Below are 15712 nucleotides of genomic sequence, written 5' to 3'. Positions count from 1 at the left end.
CCCCTCCTTGCTACTGGGCCGTGCAGCGCCTCTCACCTCTGTGTGAGGGCGCTGCATGGGGAAGAACAGCTGATCATCTCCTCTGCAGTCTCCGACGTCTCTCCTCCCTCCTGGGTCCGCCCTCGTCTGGTTACGTCAGAGGAGGGCGGGCCCAGGAGGGAGGCTGTGACCACTACCTGTGAGGCATCCCCAACCCCAACAAACCCAGGGAATGAAAGACCTGATCCAGGAATCAAATTCAAGTCCTCCAAAAGGCAGCATATAGGACTCCCACTGAGACTTCTCCATCATCCTCAACATATAATCATCAATCCCAAATTCGTAAATACGTTTCTGTGCAAAGTTCAACACAACTTTCTATGAAATCATTCAATTAAAGTGCACAAAGTCCAAACATTTAAAATGCAAGAAGAGAGTCCTAACACACCTCCCCACATCACATCAGACTTTAGCAGAAAATGCCAAGCAAGCTTCTTCATACATTCCCCAGGATCAAAGAAACCCTAACTTCAAACTGGTGGTTTTGTACCCAAACACGAGGGTTTTTTTTCTCACAACTAGTAATTACATCATCTGAACCAGCAGTTGTTTCCTAACCTCCAGAGTCTGTGTTTTGTCAGAATGCCCGCCGCAGGGCACCATCTGTGGTCTGCCTGAAACACTGATATCCCAGACTCTACAGATGACTGCTTTCATTCAGGCAGCAATGGCTGCTCTCTTTCAAATGCCTGCAGTACCGCCATGAAGATTTAAACACAGACACTGTGACTATGTTACCACCTCTCAGCTGTCTCCAGTAATCCAAAGTAGTTCAGGCATTGTACACACAAATCTCTCAATACAAATTCATAGATACTATTTTTCAGTGCGTTTTTTCCTAGCAAAAAAGGTGCCAGTACTCAAATGTTAGTCCACCCTTCAGGAGTGGGGTGATCACTGAGGGACCCACCACCCCACAATAGCCAGACCCCCTGCAACCAGTCACAGAATCTATGACAAGGCAGAATTGGTGTGTAGAGCCTGAGCTCTTTCATTAAAACTTGAGGTCCTTGGGTCAATTTTAGCGGACAATGGAAAAGGTGCCGGTACTCAGTACCCCCCTCAAAAAAAATAGCCCTGCTACTTTCTAAAGGCAATCCCCCTCAATATTCAAAAGCATTTAAGTTAGCAGGACCTGCATCTGGCTAGTTAAATGCTTCATAACCGGCTATTTGGCGATATTCTGGCTATCTCCCGCTGAATATTGCCGGTTAGTGGCTCGTCCGATATAACTGGCAATCCTCCGATTTTCAGACCCACTTTAGCTGCTATATTTGGTCACGTGAAAACAAGGATATCTTTGGCTGGTTTGAACATAACCGGCTAAGTCAGCATCAACTTAGCCGGTTATGGTCAAACTGGCCAAAAATAAACTGGATAATTCAATGCCGGTCACCGGAAATGGCCAGGCATTTGGATATCTTGGTTTAGCGCTGACCAAAGGAGTTAGCCCGGCTAACAACCGTGGTCTGAATTTCAGCCCCATGTGACTAAATGAACCAGTCAAAGCACACACCCTAAAAAGCTCCCGCTAGATCTCAGAGATTAAGTCATAAACGTATGTATTATGTAGTAATTTACCAGAGAAGAAAAGCTCAAACATCATGTGTGTTATAGAGATCCCTTAAATCAGTGGACTCTCAACCCAGTCTGAACCAGTCAATCTAGTTTTGATATCAGAGATACAAAGTCTGGCCAATTAGTGTCAGGGCCGCCGAGAGGAGGGGGCAGGGGAGGCAAAATTCCCCGGGCCTCCAAGGCGGGGGGAGCTTTTTTGGTTGTGTTGGGGGGGGGGGGAGGGAGTGGGGGAGAGTTTTGTTTACGGTTTTGGTTTCTGCTCACCCCTAGTTATAGTCATGATGTAATTTTGCAAATAAAATACTGAACTTGAAAATAAAAAAAAAATCTGGAAAAATAAATTCTGGATAGATGATTGTTATCACCAATTATTGTTAGTTGACTCCCTAAGTTCCGTATCATCATCTCCCTAAAGGACTTCTCATTTATCCCTTTATATTTTGTCATCACTTGTTCTTTCTGCACACAGTTTGAGCAATATGACTGGCCAAATGCACAAAGAAGTAAAAAAATAATACGGACCAATACGATTTTCACTCAGTCTGCAGGAACTTCACAGTAGGGAAAGGTGTCAGAGCATGTCCGTTGTACTGCTTTGTTGGCACCACAAGCCTGTTAAAAACTTGGGAGGAGGCATTTCCTTTCTGATGATCTTGTGATATATGACAACAGTATATGCAAAGCTGGCATAAAGCAGTGCCAGATTAGGACAGCAGGTATTTTATTTATGTTGTAGCAAATAGCAGAACCTCTATGCCAGGGGCGTATCTGCTTGGGGCCACAGGGGCCTGGGCCCCCGCAGATTTCACCCTGGACCCCCCTACCGCCGTTAGCCCTCCCCCGCCTACCGCCAACCCTTTCCCCGCCTACCGCGGTCGCCTACCCCCGAGGTCCGCTCCTGCCGGTTTTTTAAAATATTACTTCAGCTGGCGGGGGGACCCCAACCCCTGCCAGCCCAGCCGAGGTCTTTAACTTTTTCATCCTCGTGCTGTTAAACCTGCAATGCATCCTTCCAGTTGGACGGAGTTTGACGTCGCAGCACGTTGACGTCCTGCACGTACAACGTGCTGCGACGTCAAACTCCGTCCAACTGGAAGGATGCATTGCAGGTTTAACAGCACGAGGATGAAAAAGTTAAAGACATCGGCTGGGCTGGTGGGGGTTGGGGTCCCCCGCCAGCTGAAGTAATATTTTAAAAAAACGGCAGGAGCGGACCTCGGGGGTAGGTAACCGCGGTAGGCGGGGAAAGGGTTGGCGGTAGGCGGGGGAGGGTTAACGGCGGTGGGGGGGACGGCGGCCGGGGGGGGGTTATAATGTGCCCCCTCACTCTAGCCCCTGCCCCCCCTACCGCCGAACCTCAGATACGCCCCTGCTCTATGCTATACTAATGTCATTGAAGTGGCAGCAGACGTGTCAGGTGCAGCAAGACTCAGGATGGGAAGGGGAAAAGAAAGGCAGGTGCTAAAGATGGGGTGGGAGGTGTAAGAAGTAGGGCAGCGGAAACAGGCTGAGAGAGGATGCTTGGGGAAGGAGTAAGAAAAAGGAGCAGAGCAATCAGGAGGCAACACAAAGGTAAGGAGGCAGGAGGGCAAAATAAATTAAGTGGACGGAGCGATATTATATAAAGACTATCTTAAAATATAAATTTGCATAATTGGATATGCAAACATATGCATATACCTCTCCTCCTTCCCCCCATCGGCCCACTTAATATACATTTTTTTCCAATGCAGCCCAACATCAAAATGAGTTTCACATCCCTGGACTAGTACTGACAATCCTTAATCTTCCTCCAAATGATCCAGGTTCAAAGAATGCTGCCCATCTAGCATGAGTCTCTCTTACCCTTTCCCAAATTCTACTACTTATTTCAACAGCACTACCGGGTGTACATAGCGCTGTCTCTATATCGTTTCCTAAACTAATCTTAAAACAACAAAGGAGTGGGACTCGATTTCCAATGAGACTGAAATACAAACTTACTGAATCTGTGCCTCAACAGTATCTGTAATTCTTCTCAGTCTTTCTTTAAAAGCTTTAACTATCTCAATTTCCTGTTCAAATAAGCAGAGGAAAGAACACATTATAATAATACTAGTATCCTTCTTATCTGAGCTTCTGTTTTGTACTTACTCCTAACTATCTTAGAGAACTGTGTATGAACCACAACTCTAAAATAAAAATATAGCAGGACTCTGTTAAAGTGACATCCCTGAAAGGAAAGCAAAACAGCAAAAGTAGAGGCTGACAAATGCGCAAACCAATAGGGAGATAATCTCAAAAAACAGTTTATTCAGAATATTCATATCAATATCAAGGACCCGACACGGTCCGTGTTTCGGCGCCAAAGCACCTGCCTCAGGGGTCACAATCAGCTTTCTCTGAGAAGAAGCTGATAGGCTTGAATTCCTTTATGTATGCAAGTTAATCCACAGAGAGAACAAAGGAACAGCCAACCGATCAGCAAACACCATGTGATCGGTTGGCTGTTCCTTTGTTCTCTCTGTGGATTAACTTGCATACATAAAGGAATTCAAGCCTATCAGCTTCTTCTCAGAGAAAGTTGATTGTGACCCCTGAGGCAGGTGCTTTGGCGCCGAAACACGGACCGTGTCGGGTCCTTGATATTGATATGAATATTCTGAATAAACTGTTTTTTGAGATTATCTCCCTATTGGTTTGCACATTTGTCAGCCTCTACTTTTGCTGTTTTGCTTTGACTTTCCGTGGAGGCTCCTCCTGTCTTCTTGGATTTGCTCTTCACCTCCAGGTATCCCTGAAAGGAAACCACACCTGATCCGCTACCTGGTGGATATACTTTTGTTGAACAAATGCTCTCCTGCAATGGTAAACCCAAGTAGAGTAGCTAGTTGCCTGGAAATCGCTTTGAGCTTGTGTTTGTAAGGCAAGAGGTAAATGCAAGCAGCATATCTATGTTATTCAAATGATCTAATGCATGCTTGTTAGATGTTTCTTTGGTAATATGCTGATATTATATCATGTTATTCGCATGTTCTTCCATGCTGACTACTATAGTATCATTTGTATTATATGACATTTATTATATTCTTGTTATGTGATTGTTTTACTATATTGTTATTAAGATGCTGTGTGGCTAAATTCCCCAGCCCCTGCTGTGTGAGGGTGTTGGATTAAGAACAGACTCATATCTGCAGGGGCAGTGACTCCATTTCAATTGTAAATGTTTATTTTCTTTAGGCTTATTTGCATTAAAGAACAACTGAAACTGGAGTTATGAGTCTCTTCTTGGTGATGTTAAAAAAACACTGGCTTAGCTCTCTGTCAAACACTGTATTAAGCACTTCTGTGAGAGAGAAGAGTGAAAATACAATTAATTTTCCTTCAGGAGGTTTCAAAACAAGTAGGCTTATAGTATAGCCTGATATGTGACATTCTCTCAAAGCATCATTATTTGGTGACAGAGGAATGCTGGCATTTCTATAAAAGCAGATCAAGTATAGATTACAATTGCCTCAGAAACACTCATTTTGTGAACATAACTCTAAGAATTGTGAACGGTTTATTAATATGGCAATTTTTAGCTATGCACTGACTTCTACTGTGAACCGCTGTGTTTGGCTTCAAGCCAGAAAGGCAGCATACCAAGTGATGTGAAAAAGTAAGTAAGTAAAATGTTAATATTCTGATACTGCTTCATGTAAGCCCTGCTTCTAGGATTCAAGTTTTCCTCATTGACTGTATTCATGCTTATCTTTGGTCATTTTATTATTGTTATGCTGATAACAAAATTGTAAGTTTTATGTTAAACTGCACATGCTGTACATCACCTTGGGTGGATCTCTTCATAAAGACAGCTATAAAATATTTAATTTATGTATTTATTAGAATTTTTTAATATTCAACATGTATCATTACCACCTGATTTTGCAAATGCGCACTTAGGGCATCTTTTACTAAGGCACGCTCACGTTTTTACTGCACGCTAAACGTTAGAGACGCCCATAGGAATGCATTGCCATCTCTAACATTTAGCGTGCACCAAAAAACATGAGCGCGCCTTGGTAAAAGACCCTCTTAGTCCAGATAAAGAGTTGATAAACCACTTTGATATCATAGTTGATAAAACCAGTATAAAAAATAATAAAACTCAAGTAAAGCATAAACCATTCTAAGTGAATTTGAATTCCAGATGTCATTACTCATCATCTTCGCAACTCTAAGTTCAAGGCCATTTCCCTGACCACGAAGGCTTACAGTCTAGGGGCCCTGTTTACTAAGCCGCGCTACAAGAATGCTAAAAAGTTAGCACACCTACAGCGTGGCTTAGTAAACAGGGCCCTAAGCTTTGTACCTGAGGCAATGGAAGGTGAAGTGACTTACCCAAGGTCAGTAGGAACACCAGTGTGAGAAGCAGGATTTGAATCCTAGCTTTCCTAGATCTCAGCCTGCTGCTCTGACCACTAGGCTGTTCCTCCACTCTTGCTGGAGACATATTTTTTTTTAATTCAAAACTGTACAGCAAAGGGGAAAAGTGTGCTTTGGCTAATACATGTTTCCTAATTCTGAAAGTAGAGGAGTGTGGTAGCCGTGTTAGTCCACTCTTAAGGTTATCAATAGAAATCAAACAAAATAAAACAAGGAAAAGAAAATAAGATGATACCTTTTTTTATTGGCCATAACTTAATACATTTCTTGATTAGCTTTCAAAGTCAGAATGATTGAATATTTTAACACCCAACAGAAAGGACTTAACAAGGATCTGGGGTTCCTAGCCCATTATAAACCATAAAGCTGTATTTCTCTGTTGATCACCCTCCCCTCACCTATCCACACCTATCCTGTTAGAATAACAATGATATGCTTTGATGTCCCCATGCATACTTCCTACCCACCCCCCTCCTCCCACCCTGTCAGACTGTCATAGTAATGCTTGAATGTTTTCACTTATATACACTGTCAGCTAGCACATTTGCTTATTTCCGATCTGAGGAAGAAGGGCGACCTTCGAAAGCTAATCAAGAAATGTATTAAGTTATGTCCAATAAAAAAGGTATCATCTTATTTTCTTTTCCATGTTTTATTTTGTTTGATTTCTATAGATTCTACATGGAATGTTGCTATTCCACTAGCAACATTCCATGTACAAGTCGGCCCTTGTAGATCACCAATGTGGCCACGCAGGCTTCTGCTTCTGTGAGTCTGACGTCCTGCACATACGTGCAGGACGTCAGACTCACAGAAACAGAAGCCTGCGCAGGAATGTTGCTAGTGGAATAGCAACATTCCATGTAGAATGTCCAATAGTAGCAACATTCTATGTAGAATCTCCAATAGTATCTATTTTACTGTCATAGTAATGCTTGAATGTTTTCACTTATATACACTGTCAGCTAGCACATTTGCTTATTTCCGATCTGAGGAAGAAGGGCGACCTTCGAAAGCTAATCAAGAAATGTATTAAGTTATGTCCAATAAAAAAGGTATCTTATTTTCTTTTCCATGTTTTATTTTGTTTGATTTCTATTGAAACAACTTTGGAAATTCAATTATTTTCTATCCAGAGCAATGCTGGGATCTAAGTGGATGGTAAATGAAGCATAAAGGGGCACAGGAGATGTATGTTCTAGACTACTTTATTGTATTCACGCAATCAAAATGCTCAGATTAAAAATGCCTATGGGATTTTAGTTAGGATGTTAAAATCGTTTATGTTCCTGAGTAATTTATTTTATTGAACTGTAAGGAACAATTTTGCAGGGAGGAGGGTAAAAACATTTGAAACAAAACTTAACAAATTTTGCCCCAGTGTTTTACTCCAGGTTTACACTGACATTTCTTTCTCTATGATAAATTCACAATATTGTGTTATTTTCATTGATAAAAATGGATTAAAAAATCCTTATTTCTTCCTCCACTGACATACTTTGTTAGGCCACTTTTTTCTTCTTTTATGACAGTTTTATCCTGCCCCTTTGGGCTTCCATATCAAATGGATTCTGGGGCCATGAACTTTCACAACTACCAGGAGTTCCCCCCACTCCAATTTATAAACCTTCAGCTAGCCCAGCCAGTGCAGCGATGGTCACTGGACAGGTGCAACATACAACGAACCTCTTCAAAACCCACCACATGAGCACCTTAAGACCAGAGCCAGCAATGTCTGAGATTTCATATTCCTTCATCTCCACCCCCTACTCTAGTGTAATAAAAAAAGTGTCTCAGCAGCATCCCCAGCTGGCCCAAGCAGCAGTATCTGGACCCAGGAATCTAATCTATGTCTTCCTCATGGCAGCATGCATGTCATTGTAACTTGCACACCCATATAAATGACCATTCTAGCCTACTAGAGCATACGCTCATTTCTTTCCCATAAATACATATAAATAGTGCTTACCTTTACAAGATTTCTTTCCACATCATCATAAACCAAATCAATTCCCATCCGCTTCTCACGATGATACAGACATTCATAAGCTATCTGTAAATACAATTTTGAATATTACACTTTCATTATAACATTATTTTTTTATATATATGTATAAGTAAATGATTCACTGTTGGTAAAATGATTCCCTGATATATTTATGGTATTCACCAAAACATAGTCCCAAAATGTTGGCTACTAGGTTAAGGAACACCTTTTGTAGTAAAATAACCAAAATAATAGAAAAACTTATTGTCTAACTTGATTTAAAAAAACCCACATGAAGGTGTAAATATATTTTCCCATTAAACAGGTATCAGCAAGCCTTAAATATAGACAAACAACTGTTACTGGCTGCATTGTCATGGTGTCATACTATTCTGATCTTTGGTGGAACAGGGTGGGACAAATTGATGTCAAGGTCACTGAATGCTCAGACACAAATAGGATGTCCCTAGCACCAAGTTAAAAGGCTCAGGAATCCACTGATCTGGGCGGTTAACAATACATAACTAAAAACATAAGCCTCATATAGCAAAGGGAAAGGAATGACAAATCTGTAACAGGAAAAAAAAGGCAAGAACTACAATTTCAATCAGGAAAGCAGAAAGAATAAATTAATAAAAAAAAAATAATATATATATATATATATGTGTGTGTGTGTGTGTGTGTGTGTGTGTGTGTGTTACACAGCAGAGGTTGTCAACCACGGCCTCAAGTGCCATAACCCAATTGCGTTTTCAAGATTTCCACAATGAATATGCCCGAGATCTATCTGAACACAAAGCAGTACATGCAAATCAATCTCATGCATATTCATTGTAGAAATCTTGACACCAGACTGGCTTGGGGTTCCCTGACGACTGGGTTGAGAAACCCTTATAAAGTATACACATTTAGGTCCTTGTGGAAATCTTGAAAACCCAGCTGCTTTATAAGGACCTAAATATGTATACTTTATAAGGGTTTCTCAACCCAGTCCTCAGGGAACCCCAAGCCACAATGAACATGCATACTTTAGATTTGCATACAAAGGAAGCAGTACATACAAATCAATCTCATGCATATTCATTGTGGAAATGTTGAGAACCCCACTGGTTTGTGGCCCTGGAGGACCATGGTTGGCCACCGACCTCTGTATATACACTTTGACTACCACAGCTCTGCCGTAACAGGTGCAAAGCCTGTGAAAGCTTCTTGCCATCGATTTTCCAATTTTCAAAGCACTTAGCCTTCCAAAGTTCCATAGGTTTCTCAGTGGCGTTCCTAGGGGGGCTGACACCCGGGGCGGATCACCGATGCGCCCCGACCCCGGGGTGCAGCGCCCCCCACTGGATACAGTGCGCCCCCCTCGGCGAAAGGACACCCCCTGTGAAAGAACCCCCCCTGGGTGCACGCCACTGGGGGGGGTGCTGCGCACGCCTGTCCGTTCGTTCCATGCTCCCTCTGCCCCAGAACAGGTTCCTGTTCCGGGGCAGAATGGAACGAAGGCCAGGCGCGCGCAGCACCCCCCCAGTGGCGTGCACCCGGGGCGGACCGCACCCACCCCTAGGAACGCCACTGAGGTTTCTATGGAACTTTGAAAGGCTAAGTGCTTTGAAAATATGCCTGCAGGTCTTCAAAGGGAAAGTAGGCGTGTGCTTTCCCTTTCAAAAAACTGCTCAAGGGTAAATGCAAGTATCCCCAGACTTGTGCACCTGCTTTTTTTTTTTTTTTTTTTTTGCAGAGTCCTTTTGGCCCTAACGTGCTGGGGGGGGGGGGGGTTAACAACACTGCAAAACGATGAGGAGAGGCGTCTGTCCACTCTCCTCCTGGGAAAATGTCATTTTTGCCCTTCTGGGCCTCCTTTAGCCCACCTGCAGCGGCACCTCGCCCACATCCTGCAGGATGTTGACGAGCCGCTGCTGGATCTGCTTGAGGGCGGCCGTCTCGCTGAGCAGCCGCAGCAGCTCCTGGTTGACGGCGGACTTGAGGCGGTTGAGGTCGGTGAGGCGGCGGCTGATGCTCTTCCGGCTGTCGTCCTGCAGGCTGCGAGCCAGCAGCTCCTTCTCGTGGATGGTGTTGGCCAGGTCGGCGCGGTAGCGGGCCGAGCGGTCGGCCGCCAGGTCCAGGCCCTTCATCTGCTCGGCCGTGTACTCGTACCATTCCTCGGGCGAGGTCTTGGCGTAGTGCGGCGTCTGCAGCTGCGGCGGCAGCTCGGAAACCATGTAGCCGCCCGAGCAGGCGGGGGCGGTGCCCGGAGGGCCTCGAGGGCAGCCCTCCGTCTGCGCATGCGGCGGCCGCTCCGACGGCTTGTAGTAGTTGCGGTAGCTGGCGTGCGTGACGCTGACCGGCTTGAAGCCGGCCGGGTTGGGGATGTAGTAGGCGGCGGAGCGGGTGGTTCCGAGCAGCGACATCGTGGAGCGGAACGATTTAGGAAGGAGGAGGGAGTTGCGGTGAGGAAGGGGCAGCTTTCTGGGGCCACCGCTTCAGGGCTGATGAGGACAAGAGCTTTGCCCCCCGGATCCCCTGCTGCTGGCATCACTGGGGCTGATGAAGACATAATGTGAGCAGCGGAGAGAGGGTAACACTAACCAGCTAAATCGTTTCACTTCATATACATACACGCACGTAATAAAGAAAAACAAACTTGCATTGGTCTTTCTTGGTGGGTCAGGGAGAATAATCAGTAATCGGCAGCGTTAAATAACATAAACAGAGAAAAAAAATGCGGAGGATAGATGTAAAATGTTCATATGTAAACACGACTGCCAAAAAAAACCATGAAGTTTTAAAAGTTTTTTGATCGGATCCGGGAAGATCCCGAGGATCCCGCTGTATCCGTTTTTTACCTTTTGCCTGTGACACCTTTTCTTTGTCGAGAAGCGACTCTTAGAGAGAAAAGTGGGGTGTCACCAGGGGTGCGAGCCGAACCAATATTGCCATACATTGCGACCATTTGGCTGAATAGAACGCCTTTGTGTTAGGGGGTCCAACATTCGCTCCCAGCCCCTCATATTCCTAATCTCTCGCCTTGCTCCAACATCAGACCCTTCTGCCATCCCCATTATCTGCAAGTGTAAGGCCCCATTTTCCATCTCGGCCCCAACTCAATCCCTAAATCTAACCCAAACCCAGCCCCCTTCTCCCACATCAATCCACAGCCTCTGCATCAGACCCAGCTCGCCTTCCTCCCAGTGGTTTATTATTTACTAGTAAAAAAAAGCCCCGTTTCTGATGCAAATGAAACGGGGGCTAGCAATGTTTTCTTCTGTGTGCATGTGGGAGTGTGTGTGTGTGTCCCTGCCCTCTGGACTCTCTCCCCTCCCCCCTCTGAGTCCTTCACTGTTACAGAGCCAGCGATTTGATTTCGTGCTCTGCTGTTTTCCTTCACTGACTGTGTTACAGAGAGGGTGCGGCAGACACTCATAGGGAAACCGGATATCTCGCCCCCTTCACACTTCCTGCTGGAGGCTTCATAGAACGTTGGTGTTGCCTTTTATATAGAGAGATGTCCCTTCTTCTGTCCCTCCCTTCTCTTCCACACTAGTCTGTTATTTCCCGTCCCCCCCCCCCCCCCCCCCCACACACACACACACACAGCAGGGAGCAAGATGCTGAACTGTTTCTCTTTCTCTTCCCAATCCCTTCCAAGGTAGCACCGATGCAGTAGTCACAATGTTCACAGAGGGCTCATTTTGGCAGCATGGGGATCTTAAACATCCATGCATGCTCAAGGGCTGCTGTGCTGGCTCCCATCCCCCTTCATCCTTCCTATGTTGGAGGGCTGGAAGTATGTGCAAGATACTTAAGACAGCACCAGTTGTGCTGAGCCTTTTCTGGACATTTGATTGCTGTGTCAGCACCACCCTAACGGTTTGGAGGAGGCACAGCTTAAAACTTGTGGCTATGGAGTTGTAAGTGCCACTCTTTTGCAACATCTACAGGACACACCTATAGTGGAAGGCAAAGATTGGAAAGAACTAAGCATCCACATGGAAACGGTTTCATTGGTTTGTTTTGCTTGCCCTTTTCTACCATTTCATATGCTAAGTTTTTATTATTTTTTTAAATTATTTTATTTATTTGTAGCATTTGATGAAGAGGAATACTTTATGGTATTACACGAAGGTTCCTGAGTGATAATTGAATTATAACATACAGTGGGGGAAATAAGTATTTGATCCCTTGCTGATTTTGTAAGTTTGCCCACTGACAAAGACATGAGCAGCCCATAATTGAAGGGTAGGTTATTGGTAACAGTGAGAGATAGCACATCACAAATTAAATCCGGAAAATCACATTGTGGAAAGTATATGAATTTATTTGCATTCTGCAGAGGGAAATAAGTATTTGATCCCCCACCAACCAGTAAGAGATCTGGCCCCTACAGACCAGGTAGATGCTCCAAATCAACTCGTTACCTGCATGACAGACAGCTGTCGGCAATGGTCACCTGTATGAAAGACACCTGTCCACAGACTCAGTGAATCAGTCAGACTCTAACCTCTACAAAATGGCCAAGAGCAAGGAGCTGTCTAAGGATGTCAGGGACAAGATCATACACCTGCACAAGGCTGGAATGGGCTACAAAACCATCAGTAAGACGCTGGGCGAGAAGGAGACAACTGTTGGTGCCATAGTAAGAAAATGGAAGAAGTACAAAATGACTGTCAATCGACAAAGATCTGGGGCTCCACGCAAAATCTCACCTCGTGGGGTATCCTTGATCATGAGGAAGGTTAGAAATCAGCTTACAACTACAAGGGGGAAACTTGTCAATGATCTCAAGGCAGCTGGGACCACTGTCACCACGAAAACCATTGGTAACACATTACGACATAACGGATTGCAATCCTGCAGTGCCCGCAAGGTCCCCCTGCTCCGGAAGGCACATGTGACGGCCCGTCTGAAGTTTGCCAGTGAACACCTGGATGATGCCGAGAGTGAGTGGGAGAAGGTGCTGTGGTCAGATGAGACAAAAATTGAGCTCTTTGGCATGAACTCAACTCGCCGTGTTTGGAGGAAGAGAAATGCTGCCTATGACCCAAAGAACACCGTCCCCACTGTCAAGCATGGAGGTGGAAATGTTATGTTTTGGGGGTGTTTCTCTGCTAAGGGCACAGGACTACTTCACCGCATCAATGGGAGAATGGATGGGGCCATGTACCGTACAATTCTGAGTGACAACCTCCTTCCCTCCACCAGGGCCTTAAAAATGGGTCGTGGCTGGGTCTTCCAGCACGACAATGACCCAAAACATACAGCCAAGGCAACAAAGGAGTGGCTCAGGAAGAAGCACATTAGGGTCATGGAGTGGCCTAGCCAGTCACCAGACCTTAATCCCATTGAAAACTTATGGAGGGAGCTGAAGCTGCGAGTTGCCAAGCGACAGCCCAGAACTCTTAATGATTTAGAGATGATCTGCAAAGAGGAGTGGACCAAAATTCCTCCTGACATGTGTGCAAACCTCATCATCAACTACAGAAGACGTCTGACCGCTGTGCTTGCCAACAAGGGTTTTGCCACCAAGTATTAGGTCTTGTTTGCCAGAGGGATCAAATACTTATTTCCCTCTGCAGAATGCAAATAAATTCATATACTTTCCACAATGTGATTTTCCGGATTTAATTTGTGATGTGCTATCTCTCACTGTTACCAATAACCTACCCTTCAATTATGGGCTGCTCATGTCTTTGTCAGTGGGCAAACTTACAAAATCAGCAAGGGATCAAATACTTATTTCCCCCACTGTACATTAGGTCATCGACAATGGAGAGACCATATTCGATATAAGGATTGAAGTGATAGTTCTTGTTCAGTAATAGCTAAGAGGTTAATCAATCAGGTATGATTAAATAAGATTTCGGTAGAATCTGGTTCGTTTATAGTCTTATTATGTCATATTTAAGATGGTTATTTATTTTATTTATTGCATTTGTATCCCACATTTTCCCACCTATTTGCAGGCTCAATGTGGCTTACAGAGATTTGTTATGACATAGTCATTCCATTAAATGGAATGTGAGAAGCAATTCTTCCCACTTTTGATACTAATACTGGGCATTTCCATTCAAGATTTATAAAATGTGTAGCATATATCAGCAGCAAATGCAACAGCACCCTAAGGTACCAAGATTAGGGCAAAGTGGTATGGAATGGAATGACCACCACAATGCAAAGGAAGGGGGAATATTTAGTTTTCAAACTCACTTGCCAATATGTCTCAAGGGATCAGAGCTTTATATTAATTTTCAGAATGCTTTGTAGCACATGAAACAATTGATAACACCAAAGTCTTCTTTCATGAGGCACATCAAAAACAGTTTTCAGAGATCTGTTTGAGTAGAACCTAGGTGGAAAATTCCCCTGGTGCAGCCAGAAGACATCTGACAGGAAAATCATCAGATCAGCTATGTCAACTTTAAGAGGGAAACCATGTTTGCATTGCAATGCAAATCTGCATTGAAAGAGAATGGAGAATGCTAAAAATACAAACATAAGAGAAGGAAGTAATGAAACAATAAATATCAGTTTTTCTTCGGCAGGAGTTCTTCTCCCCTTCCACCCCCCCACCCATATAAGTACATAAGCACCGCCACACTGGGAAAAGACCAAGGGTCCATCAAGCCTAGCATCCCGTCTCCGACAGTGGCCAATCCAGGCCTCAAGAACCTGGCAAAAACCCCAAAACAAAGAAAAATTTAAATTAATCATGTTCAATGGACTTTTCCTTCAGGAATCTGTCCAAACCCCTTTTAAACTCAGCAAGGCCAACTGCTGTCACTACATTCTCCGGCAACGAGTTCCAGAGTCTAACAACGTGCTGAGTAAAGAAAAACTTTCTCCTATTTGTTTTAAATCTACCACATTCTAGCTTCATCTTATGTCCCCTGGTTCTATTATTGTTAGAAAGTATAAACAAACGCGTCACATCTGCCCGCTCCATTCCACTCATTATCTTGTAGACTTCTATCATATCACCCCTCAGCCGCCTCTTCTCCAAGCCCTAACCTTCTCAGCCTTTCCTCATAGGGAAGTCGTTCCATTCCCTTTATCATTTTCGTTGTCCTCTGCACCTTCTCTAATTCCTTTATATCTTTTTTGAGATGTGGCGACCAGAATTGGACACAATACTCGAGGTGCGGTCACACCATGGAGCGATACAACGGCATTATAACATCCTCGTGTTTGTTTTCCATCCCTTTCCTAATAATACTCAACATTCTGTGCACTTTCTTAGCCACCGCAGCACACTGAGCAGAAGTTTTAACGTCTTATCAACGATGACTCCCAGATCCCTTTCTAGGTCCGTGACTCCTAACGCGGAACCTTGCATGACATAGCTGTAATTCGGGTTCCTCTTACCCACATGCATCACTTTGCACTTGTCAACATTAAACTTCATCTGCCACTTGGACGCCCAATCCCCCAGTCTCGCGAGGTCCTTCTGTAATCTTTCACACTCCTGCGACTTGACGACCCTGAATAACTTTGTGTCATCTGCGAATTTAATTACGTCACTAGTTACTCCCACCTCTAGGTCATTTATAAATATGTTAAAAAGCAGCGGTCCCAGCACAGACCCCTGCAGGACCCCACTAACTACCCTTCTCCACTATCAACCTACTACTTGTTCTCCTTTGGTCACAGCACAATGGCTGATTCCTCAACCAGCATTTCTTGTTTGGTGATAAAGTGATTTATTGA

General features: G+C 44.3%; 1 protein-coding gene across 1 annotated transcript in view; it reads right to left on the bottom strand.

Annotated features, from left to right (window-relative positions):
* Positions 1–10273, bottom strand: part of TEKT5 (tektin 5) — a 68753-nt gene extending 58480 nt beyond the window's left edge. Inside the window, exons 1-3 of the mRNA XM_030212003.1 lie at positions 9880–10273; positions 7994–8077; positions 3601–3671 (exon numbers count right to left, since the gene is read on the bottom strand). Of these exons, the coding sequence (XP_030067863.1) occupies positions 3601–3671; positions 7994–8077; positions 9880–10230 (506 nt within the window). The 5' untranslated portion in view covers positions 10231–10273. The remainder of the gene's footprint in view (positions 1–3600; positions 3672–7993; positions 8078–9879) is intronic.
* Between the last annotated feature and the right edge of the window lie 5439 nt (positions 10274–15712).

This window comes from Microcaecilia unicolor, chromosome 8 (assembly GCF_901765095.1).
Source record: "Microcaecilia unicolor chromosome 8, aMicUni1.1, whole genome shotgun sequence".
NCBI lineage: Eukaryota > Metazoa > Chordata > Amphibia > Gymnophiona > Siphonopidae > Microcaecilia > Microcaecilia unicolor.
The sequence above is the reverse complement of the archived record's forward strand: the minus strand, read 5'-3'. Positions and strand labels throughout refer to the sequence as shown.